Here is a 26,586-nt window from a genome sequence, read left to right as displayed (position 1 = left end):
TATACCAGAGGCTGATCCCAGTCAGGGTTTGTTCAGTGCCCATTCCACTAGGGAATCCCTGCTAAACATTTCCCCCTTCTTCCCAGGGTGGGTTTGTCCAATGTTGGCTCCTGGTTCTGCTCAGCTTTAGTCTGTGAGATTCACGAACCTCCTCAGGTCTGAAATCTCCTCCCCGTATCTGTGGCTTTAGCTTGGGATGCAGCCCCCTCCTCTGAATTGCAGGGCTACTTTAGTGTCTAGCCGGGTGGTAGGATCCCAGCCCATGGACCATTCCCGTGGCTCCTCTCTGCCCCTCCCCAGCCTTTCACAGTGGGGCTGTGGGCTCTGCCACATTGTGCACAGAGGCCCCATCCCCTCCCTGCATTGCCCACCCCCAGTCTGCACATCCTGGAATCACATTAGCCCTTACACTGAGAGCTCGTGTCTAGGAAACCCACCTGGCACAGTCCCCTGGTAGGGCTGGGCCTTGTACAGGGGCTTATGAGTCTGCTGCTGGCCTCTGTGAATGGCGAGTCATTTAGCTCCAGCAGTAGTGGCAGGGCTGTGTGTCTAGTGAGGTCCTGCAGGCATCCGTTCTAGGCCAGGTGCTGATTAACAATTTAATCAGTGACCAGGAAGTAAACATAAAGTCACTGCTGGTGAAGTGTGCACATGACACAAAGATGGTGGTGTGATCAGGGCAGGCCATTCCTCCAGAGCAACCGGTCTCTTGGTAGAGTGGGCTTGGTAGAGTGGGCCCCTGTGTTTTAATACAGCCAAATGCAAAGTTATACTCCTGGGGGCAAGGAGGGCAGGTCAGCCCCCGCAGAATGAGGGACAGTGTCCTGGGAAGCAATGACTGAAAACACCGAGGGGGTCAGAGTGGACCAGCAACTCAGCATGAGCTCCCAGTGTGATTCTGCCCAAAAAGGGTGAATGCGGCCTGTGGATGGATAAACAGGAGATGGATACTGATGAGGCTGGGGTTGGGACTGCATATAGCGCTGGGCTCCACACTTTAGACAGGATGTTGAGAAATTGGAGAGGGTGCCGAAAAGAGCCACAACAAATTATTCAAGGGCTGGAAAAAATGCCTGATTGTGGGAATGTGAAAGCGCTCCATCAGTTTAGCTTCTCCAAAAACAGATTGAGAGGTGATTGATCACGGTGTACAAGGACCTTCATGGGGAGAAAGCCCTGGGTACTAGAGGGCTCTTTTATCTAGCCGAGACAGGCAGAACAAGAACCATAAGAACATAAAACCAGACATACTGAGTCGGACTAATGGTCCTTCTAGCCCAGTATCCTGTCTGCCGACCGTGGCAAATGCCAGATGCTTCAGAAGGAATGAGGAGAACAGGTAATCATCAAGTGATCCATCCCCCCTCACCCATTCCCAGCTTCTGGCAAATAGAGACTAGGGACACCATCCCTGGCTAATAGCCCTTGATGGACCTACCTTTCATGAACTTCTTTTTTGAACCCTGTTATAGTCTTGGCCTTCACAACATCCTCTGGCAAAGAGTTTCACAGGTTGCCTGTGCGTTGTGTGAAGAAATACTTCCTTTTCTTTATTTTAAACCTGCTGCCTATTTATTTAATTTTGTGACCCTAGTTCTTGTGTTATGTGAAGAGTAAATAACACTTCCTTATTTACTTTCTCCACACCAGTCATGATTTTGTAGACCTCTATCATATCCCCTCTTAGTCGTCTCTTTTCCACTGAAAAGTCCCAATCTTATTACTCTCTCCTTATATGGAAGTTGTTCCATACCCCTCATCATTTTTGTTGCTCTTTTCTGAACCTTTTCCAATTCCAGTATACCTTTTTTGAGATGGAGCGACCCCATCTACATGCAGTATTCAAGATGTGGGCGTACCTGGCTGGGAGTAAAAGCCAGACAACCTCAAATGAGAAATACGTCCGTTTTTCACAGGGAGGGTGATTACCCAGGGGAACAAACCCCCCAGAGCAGGGTGGATTCTCCAGCTCCAGGCTGGCTGCCTTTCTGGAAGAGGCTTTAGTCAAATAAAAGTCACTATGCTCAATGCAGGGGTGTCTGGGGGACATTCTCTGGCCTGTTATACACAGGAGGGCAGACTATATGATCTCATGGTCTCTTCTGGCCTTGAAATCTACTAAATGGAGCCACCGAGAGGGGAAAGGGCTTGTTCAAGGCCAGTAGCCAAGCTGGGAATGGAAGCCAGGTGTCCTGATGCCAGGTGCAATGCATCAGACCATGCTGCCTCCCTTAAGATTTCATTGTCGCTCAGGCTTTGGGGCTGGATGCTGAGAAGGTGCCTGTGTCATCCACTGAGCCCTCCGGCAGAGCCCAAGGGGGGGCGCACATCTCTGGTCACTCCTCGGGGGCCTGCTCGGGCGCGGGAGGTGGCAGCTTGGCATTCGGATGATGCTATGAAATTCTAGGGCCCCCTAAAAATAACCCTGTGGGTGAGCTGGAGAAAATGTTGCAACGACGCAGGGAGAGTCTATTTATAAACCATCCAGCTTGAGTCTCTGGAGCTGGGTCTGTCTGGGCATGGAGCTCAGCTCGCAAGAGGGCACAGGGGCTTGCAGGTAGCATGCTGGGCTGGGAGTCAGAACTGCAGGGATATGTCCCCAGCTCTGGGAGGGGAGGAGGTCTAGTGGGCTAGAGCTGGGGGTGCTCCTAGGTCCTATTCTGGGCTCTGCTGCAGAACTTGGGCAAGTCCCGTCCCTTCTTGGTGCCTCTTTCCCCTCCCACTCGTTGACTGTTCAGACTGTGAGCTGTCCGGGGTAGGGACTGTCCCTCGCTGTGGGTTTCTGCAGCGATCAACATGACAGGCTCCTAGAAGGTACTGTCATCTAGCAATGATTTTAACAATGAGCGCTCTTCTCCCATACGTTGTTGGTCAGTTCCAATTAGGAGCATTCGGATAACTGTAAAGATACCAAAGTCCCACAGATCTTGAATCAGTCCAGCTAGAAACTCTTCCCCGCTCAGTCCATCTCCTTAGGTTGCCATGACCCTCTAAGTTCTCCCATCAGCCATAGAGTCTCCCTAAGCTTACAATATCTTTTAAACCTTTTTTATGCTTCAGAAAGGGGCATCTTTTGTCTCCCATTGCTGGGAACCTTCAGCCAGATCCCAAAGGAATCCTAAGGAGATTGTGGGCTAGGCTTTCCCATTGTGCTCTTACTGGCTGGGAATTTTCAGGATTTCCCTTTCTTTCCCCTGGGAATAGTTCTTGCTCAGCTGTTGTGTTGTGCTGCCGGGATGGGGTGAGGGGCATGGGGCCAGGGCGTCTGCTACATTATCAGTGCAGAGTAGGGTTTTCAAAGCAGTTAAACCATCGAAGGGGCAATGATCCACATCGCAGATGTGGGGAAATAAACTGTAGGGACAATTCTGCCCCATGGGGGATGGGTGAAGAATAGGGTGCAAGGTGGGGGGTGATTCCAAGGGACTATTGGGATGACTCTAGAAAATCCAGCCAGTCAGGGGCATCCTGCCCCCCCAACCTCCTGCCTGCGTGGTTGTATCCTGCAGACCTCCAGTGTGGGGTATCCACAGCTCTCCAACGGATTTAAAGCTACAAGGTGTGAGTGTGTGGCAGTGTGTCATCGCCTCTGCTATATTGCGTAAGATCTGTGTGTGTGAGAGAGGCCCCATGGCCCCCTGAGGGAGAGAATTGGGGCCAGGATGGAGTCAGACCTACACTAGAGAAATGTCCTTGGCTATAGAAGTGCTCTAAGGCCCAGCCCATTTGTGCCACACCTTGTAATCACCACTCCCCCCCGCTCACAGAGCGGTGTGCATGCACTCACCCGCATGTGCACCAGGTGCTTTATAGTGGGGCTCTGCCTACCCCTGCAGTTTCATTGCAGCTCTCCTGCTGTTTGGTCTTTCCCATCAATCCCCAGCTCCCGGAGTCCTGGGAATCTCCACTCCCATTTAAACCCAAAGAAGCATGCTCACCCTAGGGGACCAGGGAAGCTGGAAGGCATGACATGGGGGCACATGGAGTGGGGGAGAGCAGCAATGCATGCTGGAATACTCTGCTGTGCAGTGGGAGGGGGTGCAGGGCTAGTGGGACTATGGTTAGAACCACCCAGGTCCCATCTAGCCCATCCCCCTGCCCAGGAAATCCCAGACGCTGAATCCCAGCAGCTGTTCTCTTCAGGGTGGCTGGCAGGGGGGTGGGCTAGAACAGCTGTTCCCTCCCCCTGCCATGCTCCATCTTAGTCATGTTAGGAATGAGGCTGCATCCTGTCGGTGGGGGGGGTGTCCCATCCACCCAGCCCCACCCTGGGCCAGGTGGGCAAAGGGAGCAGAAGCACTCTGCACTGAGGAGGGGAGGAGGGTCTGTGGGCCAGGATTCCCAGTGTCCCCTCTCAGGGATGGGGGTGGCAGCCAGCCAGCCGAGGCCCTTTGGCTGCAGTCTGCGGATCATGATCTCACCCCTCTGGGAAGCCTGGGTACACCCTGCCCCCCTAGCAGGCACGTTGTTGTGTGCCATCTAGATCTGCAGAGTCGATGCATTGCTGTAGGCCTGACTCACACATCCCCTCCCGACAGCCGGGTTCCCAGGCTGGGGCTAAATATGGGGAGGCGTTGTGGGCAGGAACATGTGCTCACCAGCAGGGGGAGCAGTGACACACACACATGCCCCATTCCCACCCCCCTTCCCTGCAGCCACCCAGGAGGGGTGGGGTGAGGTGGGGGCAGTGGGGTGGATGAGGCCAGCAGCATTTGTGTTATTAGCAGAGCTCAGAGGCTGTGGGAGTCCCAGGGTCAGCTGTGTGTTAAGGGGGAGCTGGGAGTGTTGCAGTTTTGGGCTCCCTGGTGTTTGGGAGGGTAGGTTAAAAGAAGAGGGTGAGGGCTCAGCAATAGGGGGAGTTGGGGTGGGGCTGGCCAGCCCTGGGGTTAGATGGGGGACTCCCCAGGACTGAGGTGGGGAGCAGGGTTAGGGGCAGGACAGGCCAATACCAGGGTTGGGGTGGGACTCGCCAGGGTTAGGGTCAGAGGACCGTGTGATGCTAAGGTTGGCGGTGAGCTTAAGGGCAGAGTTTGGTGATGTTGATGTTAGGGTCAGGGCTTGCCCATCCCAGGGAGGGGTTAGGGTCAGAGGTCAGTGATGTGGAGGTCAAACCTGTGTCTGGCTTGTGCTGTAAGGCTCGTGGGGGCCCCGGCTCTGGTGGGAATCAGCCCCTTGTGCCAAGGGCCTGGCACAGTGCCCTGGGAGGCCATCTGGGCTGTGTCCCCTCTAGTGAGCAGAGCCTCGATCCTGCTGATGTATGGAGCTGACCAGGACGTGGTCCTGGGGGGAAGGTGGGTGCTGTGGGGTGAGGATGGGGGAGCTATGAGGAAGAAGCCCCAAGGAGGGCGAGCAATGGGGAGCTATGTGAGGTGCAGGCAGCCTGTCCCTACCTACACCAACCCAAGTGCTGGCGTGGAAATAGCCCAGCCCCTCCTGCCTCTTGCTCATTCTGCTGTTCTGTTCCCTGGGGCGGGGAGGGGCTGTGGGGGTCTCTCTAAACCTCGCCCCCCATCTTCTCCTGCAGACATTCACGGCCTGGTGCAACTCCCACCTGCGCAAGGCGGGCACACAGATCGAGAACATCGAGGAGGATTTCCGCAATGGGCTGAAACTCATGCTGCTGCTGGAGGTGATCTCGGGTAAGGTGGTGGAGCTGGAAGCGGGGGGCAGATCCACAGAGGGCCATGTTGGGGTGATGAGGAGAGGGACAAGAATCCATGGGGAGCCACCAGTAAGGGTTCAGTGGCCACAAGGGGCAAGAAACCATGTGGGAGTGTGTGGGAGAGAACCCATGGGAAGATAAGAGGGAATTGGGGGGGACCTAGAGGGTGCAGTCACCAGGGTGTAGCCCAGCTGTAGTGGGGCGGGGAGGGGCTCTGGACCCCTGGCTCTGAATCTGGGGTTATGTGATGTGGGGTTGGCTGTGTCACGCTGCTTGGGTGTGTATGTGGTGGGGTGTGTTGTGGCCTGGCAATGAGGGGTGCACCTGGTTTGTGTGACTGAGCTCAGGGCGGTGTCTGTCACCAACTCTGCTCCCAGATGTGAGTGTGTGTGAGGAGGGTATGTGGGGATGGAGGGGGGGAAATCTGTGCTTCCCCACCCACACTGCTGAGTCCCCCTCAGTCAAGTGGGGAGGGAGTGCAGGGAACCCTAGGGTGTGTGTGGAGGTGCCCCATCACTGACTCTGCCCCCAGGCGAGTGGGGATGTGCATGGGTGTGCGGGGGGCTCTGTGCCTTCCCCGATTGGTGACTCTCCCCCAACCCCTCAGGTGAGCGGTTGCCAAAGCCGGACAAAGGCAAGATGCGTTTCCACAAGATCGCCAATGTCAACAAGGCCCTGGACTTCATTGCCAGCAAGGGGGTCAAGCTGGTCTCCATCGGGGCTGAGGGTGAGTGGGGTTGGGGGGGCAGTGGTCCTGACTAGGGTGATGAGGGCCCACAGCGCTGGTGCAGTCTCCTCCTGCATGCCCCATTACCATGGTGATGCCAGCCCCATCGCTGTGGCGCTGGTAGGCAGGCGCTGTGCATGTCTGGGAGGGTAGGGTGGCCACAGGTACTGGCAGCACCCTCCGTGCAGGTCGGGGGGGCTGGGTTGGGGTTGAGCCACGTTCCCTCATAATCCCATGGGTTGCTCTGTCTCGAGGTGGGGAGGCTGCCTGTCAGCAGTGCCTGGGCTGCAGATGTGCAGGCCCCTGAGCAGCACAAACACTGTGGGGGTGGGGCTGGGTTTACTTCTGTCTTTCCCCCCACATATGCTCTCCTCTGCCTGCCCGTCCATCTCCATCTCTCTATCTCTGTGCACCCCATCTCTCCCCCTGTCCCCTGGACACCCGTCTCTTTCTGTCACTCTGCCCCACCCCGCTCTGACTCTCCCCCTCCCCCACTTCAGAAATTGTGGACGGGAATCTGAAGATGACTCTGGGGATGATCTGGACAATTATCCTGCGCTTTGCCATCCAGGACATCTCAGTGGAAGGTGAGTGCGGGGCTGGGCTCTGCCCCTTTACACCCCACCCCCAATATGTACTCCTGTACCATATACACCAGACACCCTTCTACACTGCACCCTGTCCCCATACACAGACACCCTATATAATCCCTATACACTACACACTCCATATATCTCCCGGACACTACACATACCCCTGTATACTGTGCACCCCACACCTATCCTTATACACAATACACTCCATGCACACCCCATATACATACCCCTATACGTCCCATATAGCCCCTACGGATGCCCCATACATAACTATCTGAACCCCCCAATATAAACCCCTATACATGCACCCCAAACATTATACACTCCATATATCTCCTATTCGTTACACACACACCTATACACTATACACTCCTATACTCTACACACATACACCCCTGTACATTAGATCTTACACTCCATACACACCCCATATACACAGCCCTGTACACTATATAGCCCATATGGCTTCTATACACACCCTTATACTCTATTATATGCATACCCATCTACACAATCATGCACCCTATATAAACCCCTATACATGGACCCTACTCACTCCATATATTTCCTATACCCTGTACTACACCCCCCATATACACCCCTATACATCATATAATCCATACATATCCCATGTACATACCCCTATACACTATACACCCCAAACAGCCCCATACACATTCCTATACACTGTATACCCCTATATCTATCCCTGTACTTTATACACCCCCATACAAATGCCTTTTAGCTGCACCTCCTATACATTACACATCCCTGTATATAGCCATACACATACCCCTACACCCCAGTATTGACCATAATCTAATCTCATGCTTCAGGGCTGCGGCTGGTCAGGGCAGGGGTCAGGAAGGATTTTTTTTCTCCAGTTCACAATTGGCCAGTTGTCTGGGTGTTTTTTCCTCCTTTGAAGCATCAGAGATCGTCCACAGCTGGAGACGGGACATGTGGAGGGATGGCCAGTGCTCTGAGATTGTCCAGAGACTCTGACGTAGCTGCCTGGCTGGTGTGCCTTGCTCCCATGCTCAGGATCTAAACTGATGGCCAGATTTGGGTCAGGAATAAATTTTCCCTCAGTCTGATTGGCAGGGACCTTTCACCTTCTTCTGCAGCACAGGGCATGAGTCATCTGTGGAGATCATGCGGGCATGGGTCATCTTTGGTCATGCCTTGTCAAATCCATTCCCTGTCATCACCAGGGGCTTGGGCATTGGTGGCCCCTGGGTCTCTGCTGTTCTCGGGTCTAGGGCTCACAACAGGTCAGTCTCCTGAGGCCTGAAATGCTTTAGCCAACACAAGTGACGGGTGCAATGCAGGGGTAGTTGGGTGAGGTTCTCTGGCCTGGGCTGTGCAGCAGGGCAGACTGGGTGATCTAATGGTCCCTTCTGGGCTGGAACTCCATGAATCTGAGACCTCCCTGCTGCCCCCTCCCACACCCACCAGTGAGGGGCTGTGGGTAAGGCTCTCCCTTGCACTACAGGCCCTTCCTGCCAGGGGCCACTCCACCCCCACCCCATCTCCTGCTCCTCTGCCCCTCCGAGCAGCTGGGCCAGGGGGGTCTGAACCATGCTGCCTGGTTTCTTGCAGAGACTTCGGCCAAGGAGGGGCTGCTGCTGTGGTGCCAGAGGAAGACTGCTCCATACCGGAACGTCAATGTGCAGAACTTCCACATCAGGTAGGGGGCGCCGTGGGGAGGGGGGGCTTTGCTGGGGGCTCGGGGCTTTGGGGCAGGCCCCAGGGGTGCCCTCGCCCTGCAGCCTTCGTGAGTTGAGTTGGCTGGGGCTCAGCCCCTCTCTCAGGAGACAGTAGCTTCAGCAGTGCCGGCTGGAGTGAAGGAGCCCAGGGGCAGCTGGGCCGGAGGAGGGAGCATAGGGCGGGGCTGGGGTGTGTGTGTAGTGCCAGGCCCCAGCACAGCGCCTGCAGCTGGCCAGGGGTCATAGCCGAGGATCACCCAACTTCTTCTTCTCCTTGCCCCCGGATGCGGCACAGCTGGAAGGATGGGCTGGCCCTGTGCGCCCTGATCCACCGCCACCGGCCTGACCTCATCGACTATGCCAAGCTCAGAAAGGTGTGATGGCCCCTGCCCCTGCTGTCTCCCCCACCCTTCCCCAGGTGTTCCCCCCATTGCCCCAGCCCCCACCCTTGCTGCTTCCCTGTACTCCCTCCTCCCAGCCCCCACCCCTGCCAGCTCCCTGCTACCACAGGAAAACCCTCTCTGGCTAGCACCCCAGTGACATTGGTCCTGGCTCCTGGCACTGCCCCAGCCCCCCATTTAGTTTCTTTCTCCCTGGCTGTTTCTGCCCAAGGACGTTCAGCTCTTTGCCAGCCAGATCCCTGTCCCTGACCTGTTACCCAAGCTCTGAGCAGCAGCTTCCTGCCCCCGTGAATGCCTTCCCATCCCTGTTACCGCCAACGTGCCCACCCCTCCTCCCACTACATGGCTCAGGCCCTCGATCCTGCCCTGCTCCCTGCAGGGCCCCGTCCCTCTCATGGTGCCCCCCTTGCCTGCGGCTCACACAGCCCTCTTTGCCCCCTGGCCCAGCCTGTCACCAAGCCCCCCCAGTCTCACAGCTCTGCCCCTCTGTGCCTAGGATGACCCCATTGGGAACCTCAACACGGCCTTTGAGGTGGCTGAGAAGTACCTGGACATCCCCAAGATGCTGGACGCTGAAGGTGGGAGCTAAGCGCTACACTCCGAGAGCTGCACAGAGGGGCCTGGGGACCCACTGCTCTGGCCAGCCCTTTGCGTGACCCTGACCCTGGAACCTTGTGTTGACCCCAGCCCTAATCCCAACTCCTAACCCTTGAACCTGAACCTGACTTCTGAGCCCGACCCTTCTCCTGGGTCCCGTCAGGGCCTGGCTGAGCCAACTTGGGGCTGGAAACATGATAATTTATCCTCCTCCTACCTGAGCTCCCGCTTCAGCCCCCCAACCTGATTCTGTAGGTCAGGACGCTTGGGATCTCTCCCAGCTCAGGAGGGGATCTAGTGGGTTAGAGCAGCGGGCTAGGAGCCAGGACTCTTGGGTTCTGTTTTTGGCTCTGCCACTGATTCCTTGGTGCGTAGGTAGGACGGCCCTCCTCTACAGTGTCCCTTTTTCCGTTTACTCCTGTGTGGATCTCAGGCTGTCCCCTTGACCCACCACGCAGGGATGCTCTGTGGAACGAGGTGCCTGAGCCAGACTCTCCCCTCCCTTCATAGCCCATTTGGCTGCCATCACCAACCCTGCTGGTCTCCTTTGTGGGCCGTGGATCCAGGGGACATGGCTCTAATGCCCAGGGCAGCTGGCACTCTGGGCCTGTGCAGCCCAGCCTGGGGGGGGGGAGTGTGCTTCCAGGCAGGGGCTGGGGGGCACCGTCATAGATCCCCAGGATCTGCGCTACACACCAGCTCTGAAACAGTCTCTTGGAGGAACCCCTACGTGTGCCAGACCCCTGCCCCCATGGAGGACCCCTTCAGGGCAGGCCATGTGGCCTCACTGCCTCCTAGACTGAGCTCCTGGGCTCCTGCCCCCCTGCTTCACCCCCTGAGCTCTGCCCTGCGAGTCCAGCTGAGACAAGCTCCTGGCAGAGCCTTGTCCACCCCTCAAGGACGGACACACCCCAGCCGGGATCTGCCATGGCACCAAAGAGCCTTCTCCGAACGGAGCAGGGCTTGTGAGTCACCTGGAGTCCTGAGGTTTGTACAGAGAAATCAAGGCACTGCAGACACCACCTATACCAGGGGAGGGCTTGGCCTGTGGCTGTAGTTTCCCACCTCCCTGAGAGGCGGTAGCTAGGTCAGTGGGAGAATTTTTCCATCCCTCTAGCCCTGTCCACATTGGGGGGAGGTCAGTATAGCTACATCACTCGGGGGTGGATTTTTCACACCCCAGGGAGACATGGTTATGCCGATGTCAGTGTCTAGTGTAAACCTGCCCTGAGAGCAAACATAATCCCTTCCCCCCACTGGCTAGCCATGCAAAGTATAGGGGGAAACTGAGGCACACATAGGATTCATAAAAACATTATGAAACATTCCCATTCTGTCACAGGCCCATCCCAAGGCAAGGACTGGGGCTGGGAGGAGTGTGCTGGGGACAGGAGTTCCAGGATGGAGGGACGGGGAGGGCTATAGGAGGTCACACAGGGTGCTGGGTTTGGGGGAGAAGCAGTCGAGACTCCAGTGCAGGAGTGTGTGGCCAGGACACACCCTCGCACCCCCCACCCCCACTCCCACTGAGCAGCTGGCATCTCTCCACAGATATTGTTAACACACCCAAGCCGGACGAGAAAGCCATCATGACCTACGTGTCCTGCTTCTACCATGCTTTTGCTGGAGCAGAGCAGGTGTGTGTGTGTGTGTGTGTGTGTGTGTCTCCAGTGCAAATGGGAATGGGGGTGGGGACAGTCTTGGTTGGGGGCTGTGTGGTGCCCACCCCCATGGGTCCCAGTCTCTATTGGGATCAGTGTGATACCTGGCACAACAGGGGTCCCGATCTCAGGTGGGAGCATATGTGCAGCACCCTGCCCAACAGGGGCTTGACTTTGGTCAGGGTCCATGCAGGGCCCAGTACAGCTCTCTCCCGCGAGGCCCCACAGATGCTTGATGGGGCCCCGATCTCAGTCAGGGGAAGGGAAGGGAAGGACTGTGCTCAGGCTGCTCTCTCTTCCCCCCCGATGAGAAGTAATGTGGTGTTTCTCCCCCCACCCCACCCCAGGCTGAGACGGCTGCAAACAGGATCTGCAAGGTGCTGGCTGTCAATCAGGAGAACGAGAAACTGATGGAGGAGTACGAGAAGCTGGCAAGCGAGGTACCAATCCATCCTGCCCTGAAGACGCCATGCCCCCTCTCCCTGACATCTGCTGGGGGCTTGCTCCCAGACCTGGGCATGCTGGAGAGAAGGAGCAAGGCCTTAAATGGCATCAGGACTCCTGGGTTCTGGCCTGGCTCCAGCAAGGGAGGGAGATCTAGTGGGTTAGAACAGTGGGAGGGGTTGGGAGCCAGGTCCCCTGGGTGCAGTGGTGGTGATATACTGGCCTGATGGGGTGCAGCTATAATGCTGGGGGGGGGAGAAGGGGTGCTGAGGTCTAGGCTGGGGAGTCAGGAGCTAGCACTGCGCTATGTGCCTGTGACTCTCCCCCAAGGGCCTGTAGGCACTGGAGTGACCCAGCACTGCCCCCTGCTGGCCCTCACCCTCCCCACGGCTCCCCACAGCTGCTGGAGTGGATCCGGCGCACCATCCCATGGCTGGAGAACCGCGTGGCAGAGAAGAGCATGAGCGCCATGCGGCGCAAGCTGGAGGATTTCCGGGACTATCGCCGAGTCCATAAACCACCCCGCGTGCAGGAGAAATGCCAGCTCGAGATCAACTTCAACACCCTGCAGACCAAGCTGCGACTGAGCAACCGGCCCGCCTTCATGCCCTCCGAGGGCAAGATGGTCTCGGTGAGCCATGGCACAGGGAGGCCACATACCTGCCATGGGGCCCTTGGCACCTGGGGGGGATCTGCCATCCATCCATGGACTCTGCTTCTGCTACCCTGAGCAGCGATGAGGCCTGCATGGCACATCCAATGGGCATGGGTCCACATGGACCAGGGGCGTACACATGCCTGTTGCATGATGGTGCCCATGGGGTGGGAAGCCACATGTATCCAGGGGACAGTGAGATGTGTGCCCGAGAGGCAGTGCCCAGGGGGCAGGGAGGTATGTGTGCATGGGGGGGCAGTACCCATGGTGTGGGGATCCATGTGTCCTGAGGGTGGTGAGTACACACAGAGAACATGGACCATCACAGGGCTTGTCAGTTATTGATGGGGCCAAGGCTGGTGTGTCCAGGGGGCAGTTCCTGCCTCCCAGGTGGGCATGGGGTGGCTGTGATCTGGGTGCTGCTGCCCCAGGGGCCAGGTGGGGGTGGGGCAGGGCAAGTGGCCAACTCCAGCACTCCCCTGGTGCTGTGGGAGGAGGGGGCAGCGCCCAGGCTCATACACCTCTCTCTGCGGTGGAGGTAGGATATCGCCAATGCCTGGAAGGGGCTGGAGCAGGTGGAGAAGGGCTATGAGGAGTGGCTGCTGACCGAGATCCGCCGCTTGGAGCGCCTGGAGCACCTGGCTGAGAAGTTCAAGCAGAAGGCAACGTTGCATGAATCCTGGACCAGAGGTATCAGCCCCCAGCCCCCCTGGGCCAGGGATTTTCCCCAGCCCCTCTTGCTACAGGGCTTTCCCCACCCGCATCCCTCACTACGGGGATACCCCTTTCTGCTACAGGGATCACCCCTGCCTTCCTCTACACCCACTGCAGATCTCCCCCAGAGGGGACTGCTCCTGTCCCCGCCCCAGAAGGGCACTACCCCTCATGCCCTGCCTCCCTGCTCTGGGCTCCTCCCTGCCCTCTGGGATGGGGTAGGCTCTGCCCTCAGTGACCCCCCCATGTGGGTGATACCCATTGGGGTCCTCCCTGCCACAGAGGCCCATGGGGTATGGGGCAGGGGGTTCAGAGGGCAGGAGCTGGTAGGCTGGGGGTGGAGAAGGCTGGCTAGGCTCAGACCGTGCTGCCCCTGCAGGGAAGGAGGAAATGCTCTCGCAGAGGGACTATGAGTCAGCCTCGCTCATGGAGGTGCGGGCACTGATGCGCAAACACGAGGCCTTTGAGAGTGACCTGGCCGCCCACCAGGACCGTGTGGAGCAGATCGCCGCCATCGCCCAGGAGCTTAAGTAAGTGCTGGGCCTGAGACACACCCCCCGGCCAGAATCCCCCTGTCAGAGCCAGGGAGAGAACCCAGGAGTCCTGGCTCTCAGCCCCCTGCTCTAACCACAATGTCCCACCCAGTTCCTAATGCCCAGGCAGGTGGTGTCCCTAGCTAGGTGGGCAGTATCCAGGACTCTGTGCCCTGCCCTGTGGCACCCCGGGGGTCTGTGCCTTTCCCCAGTGGCTCTGTGCCTTGCCCCGTGGCACCCAGGTGGCTCTGTGCCTTTCCCCAGTGGCACCCCAGTGGCTGTGTGCCTTGCCCCGTGGCACCCCAGTGGCTCAGTGCCCTGCCCCATGGCTCATTGCCCATATCTTCCCACCATCTCTCCCCTCCCCCGCAGCGAGCTGGACTACCATGATGCTGCCTCGGTGAACTCCCGCTGCCAGGCCATCTGTGACCAATGGGACACACTGGGCACCCTGACCCAGAAAAGGAGGGATGCGCTGGAGGTGAGAGGGGGCCCTGGATGGCAGGGGAGCTCCTGCTGCCAACCGGAGTGGGGAGGGGTGTGGCCGGGGGATAGGCCTGCCCCAGTGCAGGGGCCAGGGGGATGGTAGTTGCCCCGTTCCCCTCTAACTCTCTGGCTCTGTCCCTGCCCAGCGGGTGGAGAAGCTGCTGGAGACCATTGACCAGCTGTACCTGGAATTTGCCAAGAGAGCCGCGCCCTTCAACAACTGGATGGATGGTGCCACTGAGGACCTGCAGGACATGTTCATTGTGCACAGCATTGAGGAGATCCAGGTGCAGCCCACAGGGCCCCTGGGCTAGATCCCTGGCTCTGGGAGGGGAGTGGGGTCTAGTGGTTAGAACAGGGAGTGCTGGGAGCCAGGACTCCTGGGTTCTATCCTGGCTCTGCCTCTGACCTTGGACAAATCACTTTCCTGCTCTGTGCCTTAGTTTCCTCTCGGTGTATGAATCCCTCGGCCCCCTGCTCTCTGGTTTCAGGGGAGGTGGGGGGCTTATGGGGTGTGGAATTAGGGGAAGTGGCAGAGCTGGGTGGGAGCGGGTCAAGGGAAGTGGGGGGGGGCTATGGGGTGTGGCACAGTCAGGCACAGTGTCCCTGTGATGCTCTGCTCAGGTGGCCAAAATCGTAAGCCCCGGGGTTACCCCTTAGCCAGACAGAGTTTTGCTGGAGAGAACAAAACCCACTTTCTAGCTAACACACTTAATTTCCCAAAGTCCCAGCCTTTGCCCGAGCAGTTTTCTCATCCACCTCAAGTTTGCAGCATCTCCATCCCCCCTGGCCAGGGGGCCCAGCTTTCCCAGGCTCAGAGGCACTGCTCCCTCTGGCCCCCGTGACGGTAACGAGGTCTCTTTGCTCCTCCTGTGTCACCATTGTCCCTGAATCCAGAGCCAGAGGGCGGCCTGGGAGGCAGGCTCTGTCCCAGGCGGGATCACTCAGGTGTCTCTTTCACCGTTTGTTAGCTTAATGGCTTTGTTTGCCTTATATGTAAATATCCTGCCACTATCCAACCAGCCAGCTGGGTCACTGACCCGTGCGCTGTCCAGGCTGGGTGTGAGCTCTGCCTCCCAAACACGCTGTACGAACACACACCCAGCACGCCGGTAACTCCGGGCAGAGCCTGTGCAGGCATCCCACAGGGATCTGGGGACCAGTGGGCCACCACTGTACACCCCAGACCTCGCAGGACACATTCTGCCCTCAGCGTGATGGGGAGTGAGGGCGTTGGGCCAGATCTGACACAGGGCGGTGGGCCGTCAGCCCACGGGCTGTGAGGGGCTCTTCGGGCAACACTCCCCCCATGGCAACTGTCCTCCTGCCTGCAGAGCCTGATCACGGCCCATGAGCAGTTCAAGGCCACACTGCCCGAGGCCGACAAGGAGCGCATGGCCATCCTAGGCATTCAGAACGAGATCCAGAAGATTGCCCAGACCTATGGCATCAAGCTGAGTGGGGTGAACCCCTACACCAACCTCTCACACCTCGACATCGCCAGCAAGTGGGACACGGTGAGTGCGGCCACTGGGAGCGGGGACCTGGCTGACCCTCCCGCCCCCTGACTGTGTCTGTCCCACCCCACTGTCCATCTAGCCATCTGACCCTGCAGGCCGTCATGCCTCCTGCTTGTCTGTCTGTGCCTATCTGTCTGGCCAGCCCTTCCTCCCCAGCCCCATTGCTCTTGGGCCCTGCCCTCCCTGAGCTGGAACCCCGCCTTCCCAACCCATTGCTCTCAGCCTCCTCCCGTCTGGAGTCCTGTCCCACAGCGTCTCACCTGCTGCTCCCTCCCCCACAGGTGAAGCAGCTGGTGCCACACCGAGACCAGACACTGCAGGAGGAGTTGGCACGGCAACAGGCCAATGAGCGGCTGCGGCGCCAATTCGCTGCCCAGGCCAATGTCTTGGGGCCCTGGATCCAGACCAAGATGGAGGTGAGAACTCCAGTGTGTGGATTCTAACTACAGCTCTAGAAGGGGAGTGAGGACTAATGGTTAGATTGGGAATGGGAGGGCTGGGAGTCAGGACTCCTGGGTTCTAGCCACAGCTCTGGGAGGAGAGTGGGGACTAACCAGGAGATCTTCAAAGATCTGAAACTCAAAAAAGAGTCTACAACAGGTGGAAACTTGATCAAATTACAAAGGATGAATATAAACAAATAACACAAGTATGTAGGGACAAAATCGGAAAGGCCAAGGAACAAAACAAGATCAAACTATCTAGAGACATAAAGGGTAACAAGAAAACATTCTACAAATACATTAAAAGCAAGAGGAAGACCAAGGACAGGTAGGCCCATTACTCAATGAGAGGGAAAACACAACAGAAAATGTGGAAATGGCAGAAGTGCTAAATGTATTTTTTTGTTTCAGTTTTCACCAAAAAGGTTAGTAGTGATTGGACGTCTAACATAGTGAATGCCAGTGAAAATGAGGTACGATCCGAGGCTAAAATAGGGAAAGAACAAATTAAAAATTACTTAAACAAGTCAAATGTCTTCAAGTCACCAGGGCCTGATGAAATACAGCCTAGAATACTTGAAGAGCTGACTGAGGAGATATCTGAACCATTAGTGATTATCTTTGAATGTCATGGAAGATGGGAAAGATTCCAGAGGACTGGAAAATGGCAAATACAGTGCCAGTCTATATAACGGGGAATAAGGACAACCCGGGGAATTACAGACCAGTCAGCATAACTTCAGTACCTGGAAAGATAATGGAGCAAATAATTAAGGAATCAATTTGCAAACACCTAGAAGATAATAAGGTGATCAGTATCAGTCAGCATGGATTTATCAAGAACAAAGCCTGTCAAACCATAAGAACATAAGAATGGCCTTACTGGGTCAGACAAAAGGTCCATCTAGCACAGTATCCTGTCTTCCGATAGCAGCCAATGCCAGGTGCCCCAGAGGGAATGAACAGAACAGGTAATCATCAGTGGTTTGAGCATTGGCCTGATAAACCCAGGGTTGTGAGTTCAATCCTTGAGGGGGCCATTTAGGGATCTGGGGCAAAAATTGGGGATTGGTCCTACTTTGAGCAGTGGGTTGGACTAGATGACCTCCTGAGGTCCCTTCCAACCATGGTATTCTATTCTATTCTATTCTATGATCCATCCCCTGTCACTCATTCCCAGCTTCTGGCAAACAGAGGCTAGGGACACCACTCCTGCCTATCATGGCTAATAGCCATTGATGGACCTATCCTCCAAGAATTTATATAGTTCTTTTTTTAACCCTGTTATGGTCTTGGCCTTCACAACATCCTCTGGCAAGGGGTTCCACAGGTTGACTGTGAGTTGTGTGAAGAAATACTTCCTTTTATTTGTTTTAAACCTGCTGCCTATTAATTTCATTTGGTGACCCCTAGTTCTTGTGTTATGAGAAGTAGCACACAACACTTCCTTATCTACTTTCTCTACACCAGTCATGATTTTATAGACCTTAATCTTATCTTCCCTTAGATGTCTCTTTTCCAAGCTGAAAAGTCCCAGTTTTATCAATCTCTCCTCATATGGAAGCCGTTCCATACCCCTAATAATTTTTGTTACCCTTTTCTGAACCTTTTCCAGTTCCAATATATCTTTTTTGAGATGGAGTGACCACATCTGCACACAGTATTCAAGATGTGGGCATACCATGGACTTATATAGAGGCAACATGATATTTTCTGTCCTAATACCTATCCCTTTCTTAATTATTCCCAGCATTCTGTTTGCTTTTTTGACTGCCGCTGCACATTGAGTGGATGTTTTCAGAGAAGATCCAAGATCTCTTTCTTGAGTGGTAACAGCTAATTTAGACCCCATCATTTTATATGTATAGTTGGGATTGAAAAGCATAATGTGCATTACTTTGCATTTATCAAGATTAAATTTCATCTGTCATTTTGTTGCCCAATCACCCAGTTTTGAGAGATCCCTTTGTAGCTCTTCGCAGTCTGCTTGGGTCTTAACTATCTTTAGTAATTTTGTATCATCTGCAAATTTTGCAACCTCACTGTTTACCCCTTTTTCCAGATCATTTATGAATATGTTGAATAGGACTAGTCCCAGAACAGACCCCTGGGGGACACCACTATTTACATCTCTCCATTCTGAAAACTGATCATTTATACCTACTCTTTGTTTCCTATCTTTTGACCGGTTACCAATCCATGAGAGCACCTTCTCTCTTATCCTGTGGCAGCTTACTTTGCATAAGAACCTTTGGTGAGGGACCTTGTCAAAGGCTTTCTGAAAATCTAAGTACACTATATCCACTGGATCCCCTTGGTCCACATGTTGTTGACCCCCTCAAAGAATTCTAGTAGATTGGTGAGGCATGATTTCCTTTTACTAAAACCATGTTGACTCTTCCTCAAAAAATTACGTTCATATATATGTCTGACAATATTGTTCTTTATTATAGTTTCAACCAGTTTCCCCGGTACTGAAGTCAGTTTTACAGGCCTGTAATTGCTGGGATCACCTCTGGAGCCATTTTTAAAAATTGGTCTCACATTAGCTATCCTCCAATCTTCTGGTACAGAAGCTGACTTAAATTATAGGTTACAGACTACAGTTAATAGTTCTGCAACTTCACTTTTGAGTTCCTTCAGAACTCTTGGGTGAATACCATCTGGTCCTGGTGACTTATTGCTGTTTAATTTATCAGTTTGTTCCAAAACCTCCTCTAATGATACCTCAATCTGGGACAGTTCCTCAGATCAGTTCCTCGGAACCAACTTAATAGCTTTCTTTGACAAGGGTAACAAGCCTTGTGGATAGGGGAGAAGCGGTAGACATGATGTATCTTGACTTTAGTAAGGCTTTTGATACTGTCTCGCATGACCTTCTCATAAACAAACTAGGAAAATACAACCTAGATGGAGCTAGTATAAGTAAGTCCCTACCAAATTCACGGCCATGAAAAACACATCACGGACCGTGAAATCTGGTCTCCCCCATGAAATCTGTATCGTATAGGGTAAAAGTACACAAAAGACCAGATTTCATGGGGGAGACCAGCATTTCTCAAATTGGGGGGCCTGACCCAAAAGGGGATTGTGGGGGGTTGCAAAGTTATTGTAGGGGGGTCACAGTATTGCCACCCTTACTTCTGTGCTGCTTTCAGAGCTGGGTAGCCAGAGAGCAGAGGCTGCTGGCCAGGTGCCTACCTCTGAAGGCAGCATCCTGCCAGCAGCAGCACAGAAGTAAGGGTGGCAATACTGTGACCCCCCACAATAACCTTGCAACCCCGCCACAGCTCCCTTTTGGGTCACGACCTCTACGGTTACAACACCGTGAAATTTCAGATTTAGATATCTGAAATCATGACATTTATGATTTTTAAAATCTTATGACCGTGAAATTGACCGATTGGACCATGAATTTGATAGGGCCCTAACTATAAGGTGGGTGCATAACTGGTTGGAAAACCGTTCCCAGAGAGTAGTTATCAGTGGTTCACAGTCAGGCTGGAAAGACATAAAGAGTGGGGAACTGCAGGGATCAGTTCTGGGTCTGGTTCTGTCCAATATCTTCATCAATGATTTAGATAATGGCATACAGATTACACTTGTAAAGTTTGTGCATGATACCAAGCTGGGAGAGGTTGCAAGTGCTTTGGAGGATAGGATTGAAATTCAAAATGATCTGGACAAACTGGAGAAATGGTCTGAAGTAAATAGGATGAAATTCAATAAGGACAAGTGCAAAGTACTCCACTTAGGAAGGAACAATCATTGCACACATACAAAATGGGAAATGACTGCCTCGGAAGGAGTACTGCGGAAAGGGATCTGGGGGTCATAGTGGATCCCAAGCTAAATATGAGTCAACAATCTAACACTTGCAAAAAAAGGCAAACATTCTTCTGGGATGTATTAACAGGAGTGTTGTAAGCAAGACATAAGAAGTAATTATTCCGATCTACTCCGTGCTGATTAGGCCTCAGCTGGAGTATTGTGTCAAGTTCTGGGCGCCACATTTCAGGAAAGATGTGGACAAATTGGAGAAAGTCCTGAGAAGAGTGACAAAAATGATTAAACGTCTAGAAAATATGACCTATGAGGGAAGATAGAAAAAATTAGGTTTGTTTAATCTGGAGAAGAGAAGACTGAGAGGGGACATGATAATAGTTTTCAAGTACATCAAATATTGTTACAAGCAGGAGGGAGAAGAATTGTTCTTAATCGCTGAGGATAGAACAAGAAGCAATGGGCTTAAATTGCAGCCAGGGAGGTTTAGGTTGGACATTAGGAAACTATCAGGGTGGTTAAGCACTGGAATAAATTGTTTAGGGAGGTTGTGGAATCTCCATCATTGGAGGTTTTTGAGAGCTGGTTAGACACACACCTGTCAGGGATGGTCCTGTTATTACTTAGTCCTGATGGAGTGCAGGGGACTGGAATAGGTGACCACTCGAGTTCCCTTCCAATCCTATGATTCTATGAATCTATAATGCTTAGAGCGGGGGAGTGGGAAGCAGGGAGCCAGGACTCCTGGGTTCACTCCCAGCTCTGGGACGGGAATGGGGCTCAGTAAGGAGAGCAGGGCACAGTGTCCTCACCCAGTGACAGCCCGCTGCCCCCCACAGGAGATTGGGCACATCTCAGTGGACATCAGCGGTTCCCTCGAGGACCAGATGAACCATCTCAAGCAGCAGGAGCAGAACATCATTAACTACAAGGCCAACATCGACAAACTGGAGGGCGACCACCAGCTCATCCAGGAGGCCCTGGTCTTTGACAACAAGCATACCAGCTACACCATGGAGGTGAGAGGCCAGATGGGGCTGTGGGGATCCCTGTGGGGCGGCTCTCCAAGCAGGGATCGGGGCTCTCGGGGGGAGGGGATGGCTAAGGGTGCTCTGAGAGGGGCAGAGGGTCTCAGGGGAGGGGTTTGGAGGGGAAGGTTGTCGTGACTCATTGGGGGACACATGATTGTGCTTTGTGCACGGGGAACAGGAGTGATGGCAGGGTGATCTTGGTGGGGTGATCCCCCAGGTGCTGTGATCTCCTCTTCTGTCCCCACAGCACATCCGGGTGGGCTGGGAGCAGCTGCTGACGACGATCGCCCGAACCATCAATGAGGTGGAGAACCAGATCCTGACCCGCGATGCCAAGGGCATCAGCCAGGAGCAGATGAACGAGTTCCGGGCATCCTTCAACCACTTCGATCGGGTGAGACACGGCCCCCCACATCCTGATGACCCCCCCCCGCCTGGATAGCCCTTCCCCATCAATAATCCAACCCCAATAACCCCGCCCCTGCCTGAATAGCCCTTCCCCATCAATAAACCTGCCCCTGCCTGGATAGCCCTTCCCCATCAATAACCCTGCCCCTGCCTGGATAGCTCCGCCCCATAGAGAACCATCCTGGATAACTCCACCCTTGTCCAGATAGCTCCGCCCCTGTTGATATCCTTTCTTGATAACCCCACTCCCCCAGCTGTCTCCCATCTAGGTAACCCAACTCCCCACCACGGCTGCTCACAGCCAGCTTTGCCGGTGCCTCGTAGTCCCAACCCACAGCTCTCTGCTATCCCAGCCCTGGGCTTCCCCTGCCCCACAGCTCTGCTGATGCCCCTCAATCCTGACACAGCCTGAGTGTGGTGGGGGGGCATGAATGGCTCACAGAGTTGGAGCTCTGCACCCTAGTGGAGGTCCCTGTGGGGCTTCGGGGGGGACACACTGGCAGCAGGAGCTCAAGCTGCCTGGGCTGCACCCATGCCAGGCAGGTCTGGTCCCTAGGGGCTCATTCCTGGCCTGATGTCTTCTCTTCCCTCCCTGCCTCCTGCCACAGAAGAGGAACGGGATGATGGACCCTGACGACTTCCGCGCCTGCCTCATCTCCATGGGCTATGACCTGGTAAGAGACCCCTGCACAGGGGAGCCAGTACTGGCTGAACTGAGCCCATGACCCATTCTTTGCAGCACAGCACCCCCTAGTGCCACACTGGGCTCAGCCCCAAGCCTAACTCAGTGCAGCCCCAGCCCCAGCCTCACCCCCATTCCTATCCCGCAGGGCGAGGTGGAGTTTGCCCGGATCATGACACTGGTGGATCCCAACAGCACAGGCGTGGTGACGTTCCAGGCCTTCATCGACTTCATGACCCGTGAGACAGCCGAGACTGACACGGCTGAGCAGGTTGTGGCCTCCTTCAAGATCCTGGCATCAGACAAGGTCAGTCCAGCCAGGTCCTCCACCCAGACTCCTCGGAGGGCTCTGCTGGGCTGGGAGTGTCTTCCTCAACCACTGGGGCCTGTGGGGTAGCAGCTGATGAAGGGCATGGGGCTGGGCTTGCTGCAGGGCATGCTGGGATTGGTAGCCTCTAGGTCACACTGAGCCAGCTCCCATGGGTCTGCTGGGGTTTCTCTTGGGTCTCTTGTTTGCTGTAAAGGTACGTGGAGGGCAGGTTTTATCCCACTCCACCTCCACTGGCTCCTAGCGATGTGCCCTCACCCCATGCCTTTTGAGGACCCTGAGTCACAGGCTGCGGTTCTGGAGGGTTCCCCCCTCCCCAGGTTTGGATGCAGCAGCATCAGGCTCTCAGAGCATCCGGGCCATCTGCTCATGTAGTTAGATCCAGGGTTCTCAAACTTCATTGCACTGTGACCCCCTTCTGACAACAAAAATTACTACACAACCCCAGGAGGGAGGACTAAAGCCTGAACCTGCCTGAGTCCCATTGCCCCAAGGGGGCAAAGCCCAAGGGCTTCAGTCCCAGGCAGAGGGCCTGTAACCTGAGCCCCGCCACCCAGGGCTGAAGCCCTCAGGCTTTGGCCCCAGGCAGTTGGGCTTGAGCTTCGGCTCTGGTCGTGACCCACTTTGGGGTCCTGACCCACAGTTTGAGAACCGCTGAGTTAGACCCTGCGCGGCCAGGGGGCACCAGTGGGGGTGGCCCTGCGGCAAGTCCCCGGGACAGACTGTGCTAGAGTAGGGAGTGTGGGCAGTGCAGGCCCAAATGGGCCCCACAGACCTCACTTCAGCAATGCACTGCCCCGTGCTCGTCTCCCTAGGCTAGCCAGGGCCTGGAGTCCGCTAGCAGCGGCAGGGCCCCTGTTGGGCAGGGGAGGGGGCTGGGGGCTGGGCTGCTGCTCCTCTAACCATCTCCCCTCCCACCTTTCAGAACTACATCACCATGGAAGAGCTGCGGCGGGAGCTGCCCCCGGAGCAGGCCGAGTATTGCATCAGCCGCATGACAAAGTACAGCGGGGCTGATGCGGTGTCGGGCGCATTGGACTACGTCTCCTTCTCCAGTGCCCTGTACGGGGAAAGCGACCTGTAACCCCCATACTGGGAGCCCCCCGCTGCACCTCCCAGGATCAGCACCCCTTCCCCAGATCGGTGGGGGGAACCTGCCCTGGATTCCCGCCACCCTACCCCATGGAACGACGACACTGTGGAGCCCCACGCGGCCTGGACAGATGGATGGGGATCTGTCTGGGTTAGGACCCTCTGTCCCCCACGTCTTGCCCCCAGTCCTCCCCAAAGCCCAGCTCCAGCTAGGAGCCGCCTCAGCTCCGTGTCTTTGCTGCTGCCCAAGTAGATGCGTGCTTCCCCGCCTGGATCAGCCTCCCTTGTCTCCCAGTCTCAGCACCTCCCTTCCCCCCTCTGGGGGTGCAGGCCTTGTGCTTTGAACCCCAACCTTCCCCCTCAATGCCTCAAAAATGAAGGAGGTGGGGCCAGTTCTCGGCATGTCTGTCCCCAGCTAGGGGCTAGCTGTGCCGTCAAGGGGTCCCGTGGCCCCCGTCTCTGTGGCTCTGGTGCAGGGAGCTGCGCACTGGGGGTGGGGCACAAGGAACGGAACTGGGGAGCAGAGCTAGGTCGGGCTGGGCTAGGTGTGCTCCTTACACCCGCTAATAAATGAAACACAACAGAGAGACCCACCAACCACCTGGCTTCTGTACAGTGCGTGTGAGAGAGGCTTTGCCCCCTAGGCTGGAGAGGATCAGTACTGTGTGTGTGCATGTGTGTGGGGCAGAATCGGTGCATATAGAGCAGGGGGTGAGCAGAGCAGTGCCATTCTCAGGTTCCCAGGTGTTTTACAAGCACTGCTGGGCAAAGGTGGTGCCTGTCTTGCAGACGGGTCTGAGTGAGTCCATTTGGCCGCAGCACTGGTAGGTGAGGTGCCCACGAGCCAGTGTGGGTGCAAATGTACCTGTACTGGTGTGAGCTGCTCTCCAGCCAGCCACAGTGTAACTTGCCCTTCTGCAGGGCTCCTCCTGGGAAAAGTTTTGTACTCTGCTGCCCTGGGACATGGGGACTGGCAGCCACCTGCCATTACAAATGTGAAGAAACTGGGAGATCAAACCCTCCATGTCCCGTGATTCCTCACCTGTCAGCCTCCATGCTGGTGGGTGTCTCTGACCAGCCTTTGCCAATATAAACACAGAGCGGTGCATGCTATAAAAACCCTGCCAAAACCACACTCCACTGCTCATACAGCTCTCTCCTTGGGGCGAGGCTGAGCAAACCCACTGGGACAGATGTTGGTCATGTCGCTTATTGCACCACTAGTAGGTGCTCCAGTTCTCTCGGAGGCTGGTCTAAGACCCAGTGAAGACAAGACCAGAGAAAAGTAAAAGCCTATTACTGGGGGATGAAAGGGCGGGATGGGGTCTAGGGTCTGTGGGAGTTAGGCATCTTGATGGCTTTGGGTCTAGGTGTCTTCTGCTTAATTCCTACATAGAGATTGAAGCCTGAAATCCCCAAGAAAAGTAAAGCCATCGTTATTAATGAGGGTATTGCAGTGGGGCCTACGAGCTGCAGTCATGGACCCCATTCTGCCAGGTGCTGTACAAACACAGACCAGCCAGGCAGTCCCTGCCCCCAGTGCGCCATCAGCCTACTACAAGGGTCAACAGGTGGAGCTGGCCAGACAGGGGAGCACAAGGAACCAGACACCTCTGCTCAGCAGGAGAGGCCGTGAGCTCTGCACCAGCAGCCTGAGCAGTGTCAAGTTTTCTGCAGAGGTTATGGCAAAGCAGAGTTTTGCGACGGGATTGGCAGGAGGCTCAGGAGGTGACTGTTGTGGATGTTTACAGGGAGCTCCTCCCAAGTGGGTGGGGCAGTGCAGGAGAAAGCACCGAGGGGCTTGATTGGAAATGTAACGAGTGGGTAATGGAGGTGGGTGTCATGGGCTGATGGCAGGTGGCTGTTGCATCTCAATAGCAGATGGGAGATGATAGATTGGCTGGGGCTAGGCTGTGAAAGTAAAGCCAAGAAGCTTAGTGTTTTATGTGGGGGTAAAATGTCACTTGTGTGCCATATCTGGTGGTGGTTAAACATCCAGTGTGTCGGGGGGTGGGGGTGTCTGATCAAAAAGGAACCTCCCCCCTGAGCTGGGATAGAACCCAGGAGTCCTGGCTCATAAGGTGTGTGTGTGTGAATCTAGTGGATTACAGTATCAGGGAGTTAGGAGGCCTGGGTTCTACCCCCAGCTCTGTGTGGCCTTGGGTGAGTCGTTCCCTGCAGGGCTTGGGGCTTCTATTGCTCCCTGCTCCCTGCCTGGAGCCTAATGCCATGAATCAATGGCTCCTGGCACAACCCATCTCTTCAGAGGGTGCTGAGGATGGAGGGGGAGGAATTTCTGTGCGCTCTGTCACTATGACCAAACAGATGCTGTAATTCCAGGTGAAGGAAAGCCTGGCACAGTGGGAAAAATACTCAAAAGCTGCAGCGATTGGCTGGTTCTCTGCCCATCAGGGGCAAGTGGGGTGGGCTTACCCCTGCTGCTGAGCATGATGGGAAAGGAGCCTTATAAAATGCCCTTGTGCATGTAGTAGTAAGCTATTTGTCAGTGTGCTTCCTTGAGGTGTATGTGGTAGAGAATCAGGCAGGCTGGGCCCTAAGAATTTTTTTCCCCATTAATTAAGGTTTTGGTGACTCAAGTGTTTTGTATTGTGGCTGCCTTGGGGTGGGGGAAGGGGACTTTTTAAATCCTTTCTTTACTGTGGTATGACTGGCAGTTAGGATTCCTGGCTTCTAGCCCCAGCTCTGAGAGGGGAGTTTTGTCTAGTGCTTAGAAAAGGGCAGACAGGACTCCTGGGCCCTATTCCTCATCCCTGTGTAATCCTGGGGAAGCCACCCACCATTTACACTACAGCCAGGATCGATCCACCAGCGGTCGATTTAGCAGGTTTAGTGAAGACCCGCCAAATCGACAGCAGATCGCTCTCCAGTCGACCCCTGTACTCTATCCCGATGAGAAGAGTAAGGTAAGTCGATGGGAGAATTTCTCCCGTCAACTCCCTGCAGTGTAGGCCCTGCGGTAACTTGACCTAAGGTATGTTGACTCCAGCTACATTATTCACATAGCTGGAGTTGTGTAGTGTAAGTTGACTTACCGTGGTAGTGTAGACACTGTTATCTCTGCTGGTAAAATTAAGCCAATACCTTGCCTGGGAG

General features: G+C 55.1%; 1 protein-coding gene across 1 annotated transcript in view; it reads left to right on the top strand.

Annotated features, from left to right (window-relative positions):
* The window catches only part of ACTN3 (actinin alpha 3), a 30,815-nt gene extending 6,550 nt beyond the window's left edge, over positions 1–24,265 (top strand). Inside the window, exons 2-21 of the mRNA XM_043518564.1 lie at positions 5,525–5,639; positions 6,270–6,389; positions 6,890–6,976; positions 8,588–8,675; positions 8,990–9,068; positions 9,592–9,673; positions 11,244–11,329; positions 11,701–11,793; positions 12,198–12,428; positions 12,995–13,142; positions 13,546–13,696; positions 14,072–14,180; positions 14,332–14,472; positions 15,520–15,702; positions 15,987–16,121; positions 20,771–20,950; positions 21,210–21,356; positions 21,979–22,044; positions 22,201–22,359; positions 23,306–24,265. Coding sequence (XP_043374499.1) covers positions 5,525–5,639; positions 6,270–6,389; positions 6,890–6,976; positions 8,588–8,675; positions 8,990–9,068; positions 9,592–9,673; positions 11,244–11,329; positions 11,701–11,793; positions 12,198–12,428; positions 12,995–13,142; positions 13,546–13,696; positions 14,072–14,180; positions 14,332–14,472; positions 15,520–15,702; positions 15,987–16,121; positions 20,771–20,950; positions 21,210–21,356; positions 21,979–22,044; positions 22,201–22,359; positions 23,306–23,464 — 2,559 coding nt within the window. The 3' untranslated portion in view covers positions 23,465–24,265. The remainder of the gene's footprint in view (positions 1–5,524; positions 5,640–6,269; positions 6,390–6,889; positions 6,977–8,587; positions 8,676–8,989; positions 9,069–9,591; positions 9,674–11,243; positions 11,330–11,700; positions 11,794–12,197; positions 12,429–12,994; positions 13,143–13,545; positions 13,697–14,071; positions 14,181–14,331; positions 14,473–15,519; positions 15,703–15,986; positions 16,122–20,770; positions 20,951–21,209; positions 21,357–21,978; positions 22,045–22,200; positions 22,360–23,305) is intronic.
* The last annotated feature ends 2,321 nt before the right edge of the window (positions 24,266–26,586 follow it).

The sequence above is a fragment of the Dermochelys coriacea genome, chromosome 7 (genome assembly GCF_009764565.3).
Source record: "Dermochelys coriacea isolate rDerCor1 chromosome 7, rDerCor1.pri.v4, whole genome shotgun sequence".
Lineage (NCBI taxonomy): Eukaryota > Metazoa > Chordata > Testudines > Dermochelyidae > Dermochelys > Dermochelys coriacea.
The sequence above is the reverse complement of the archived record's forward strand: the minus strand, read 5'-3'. Positions and strand labels throughout refer to the sequence as shown.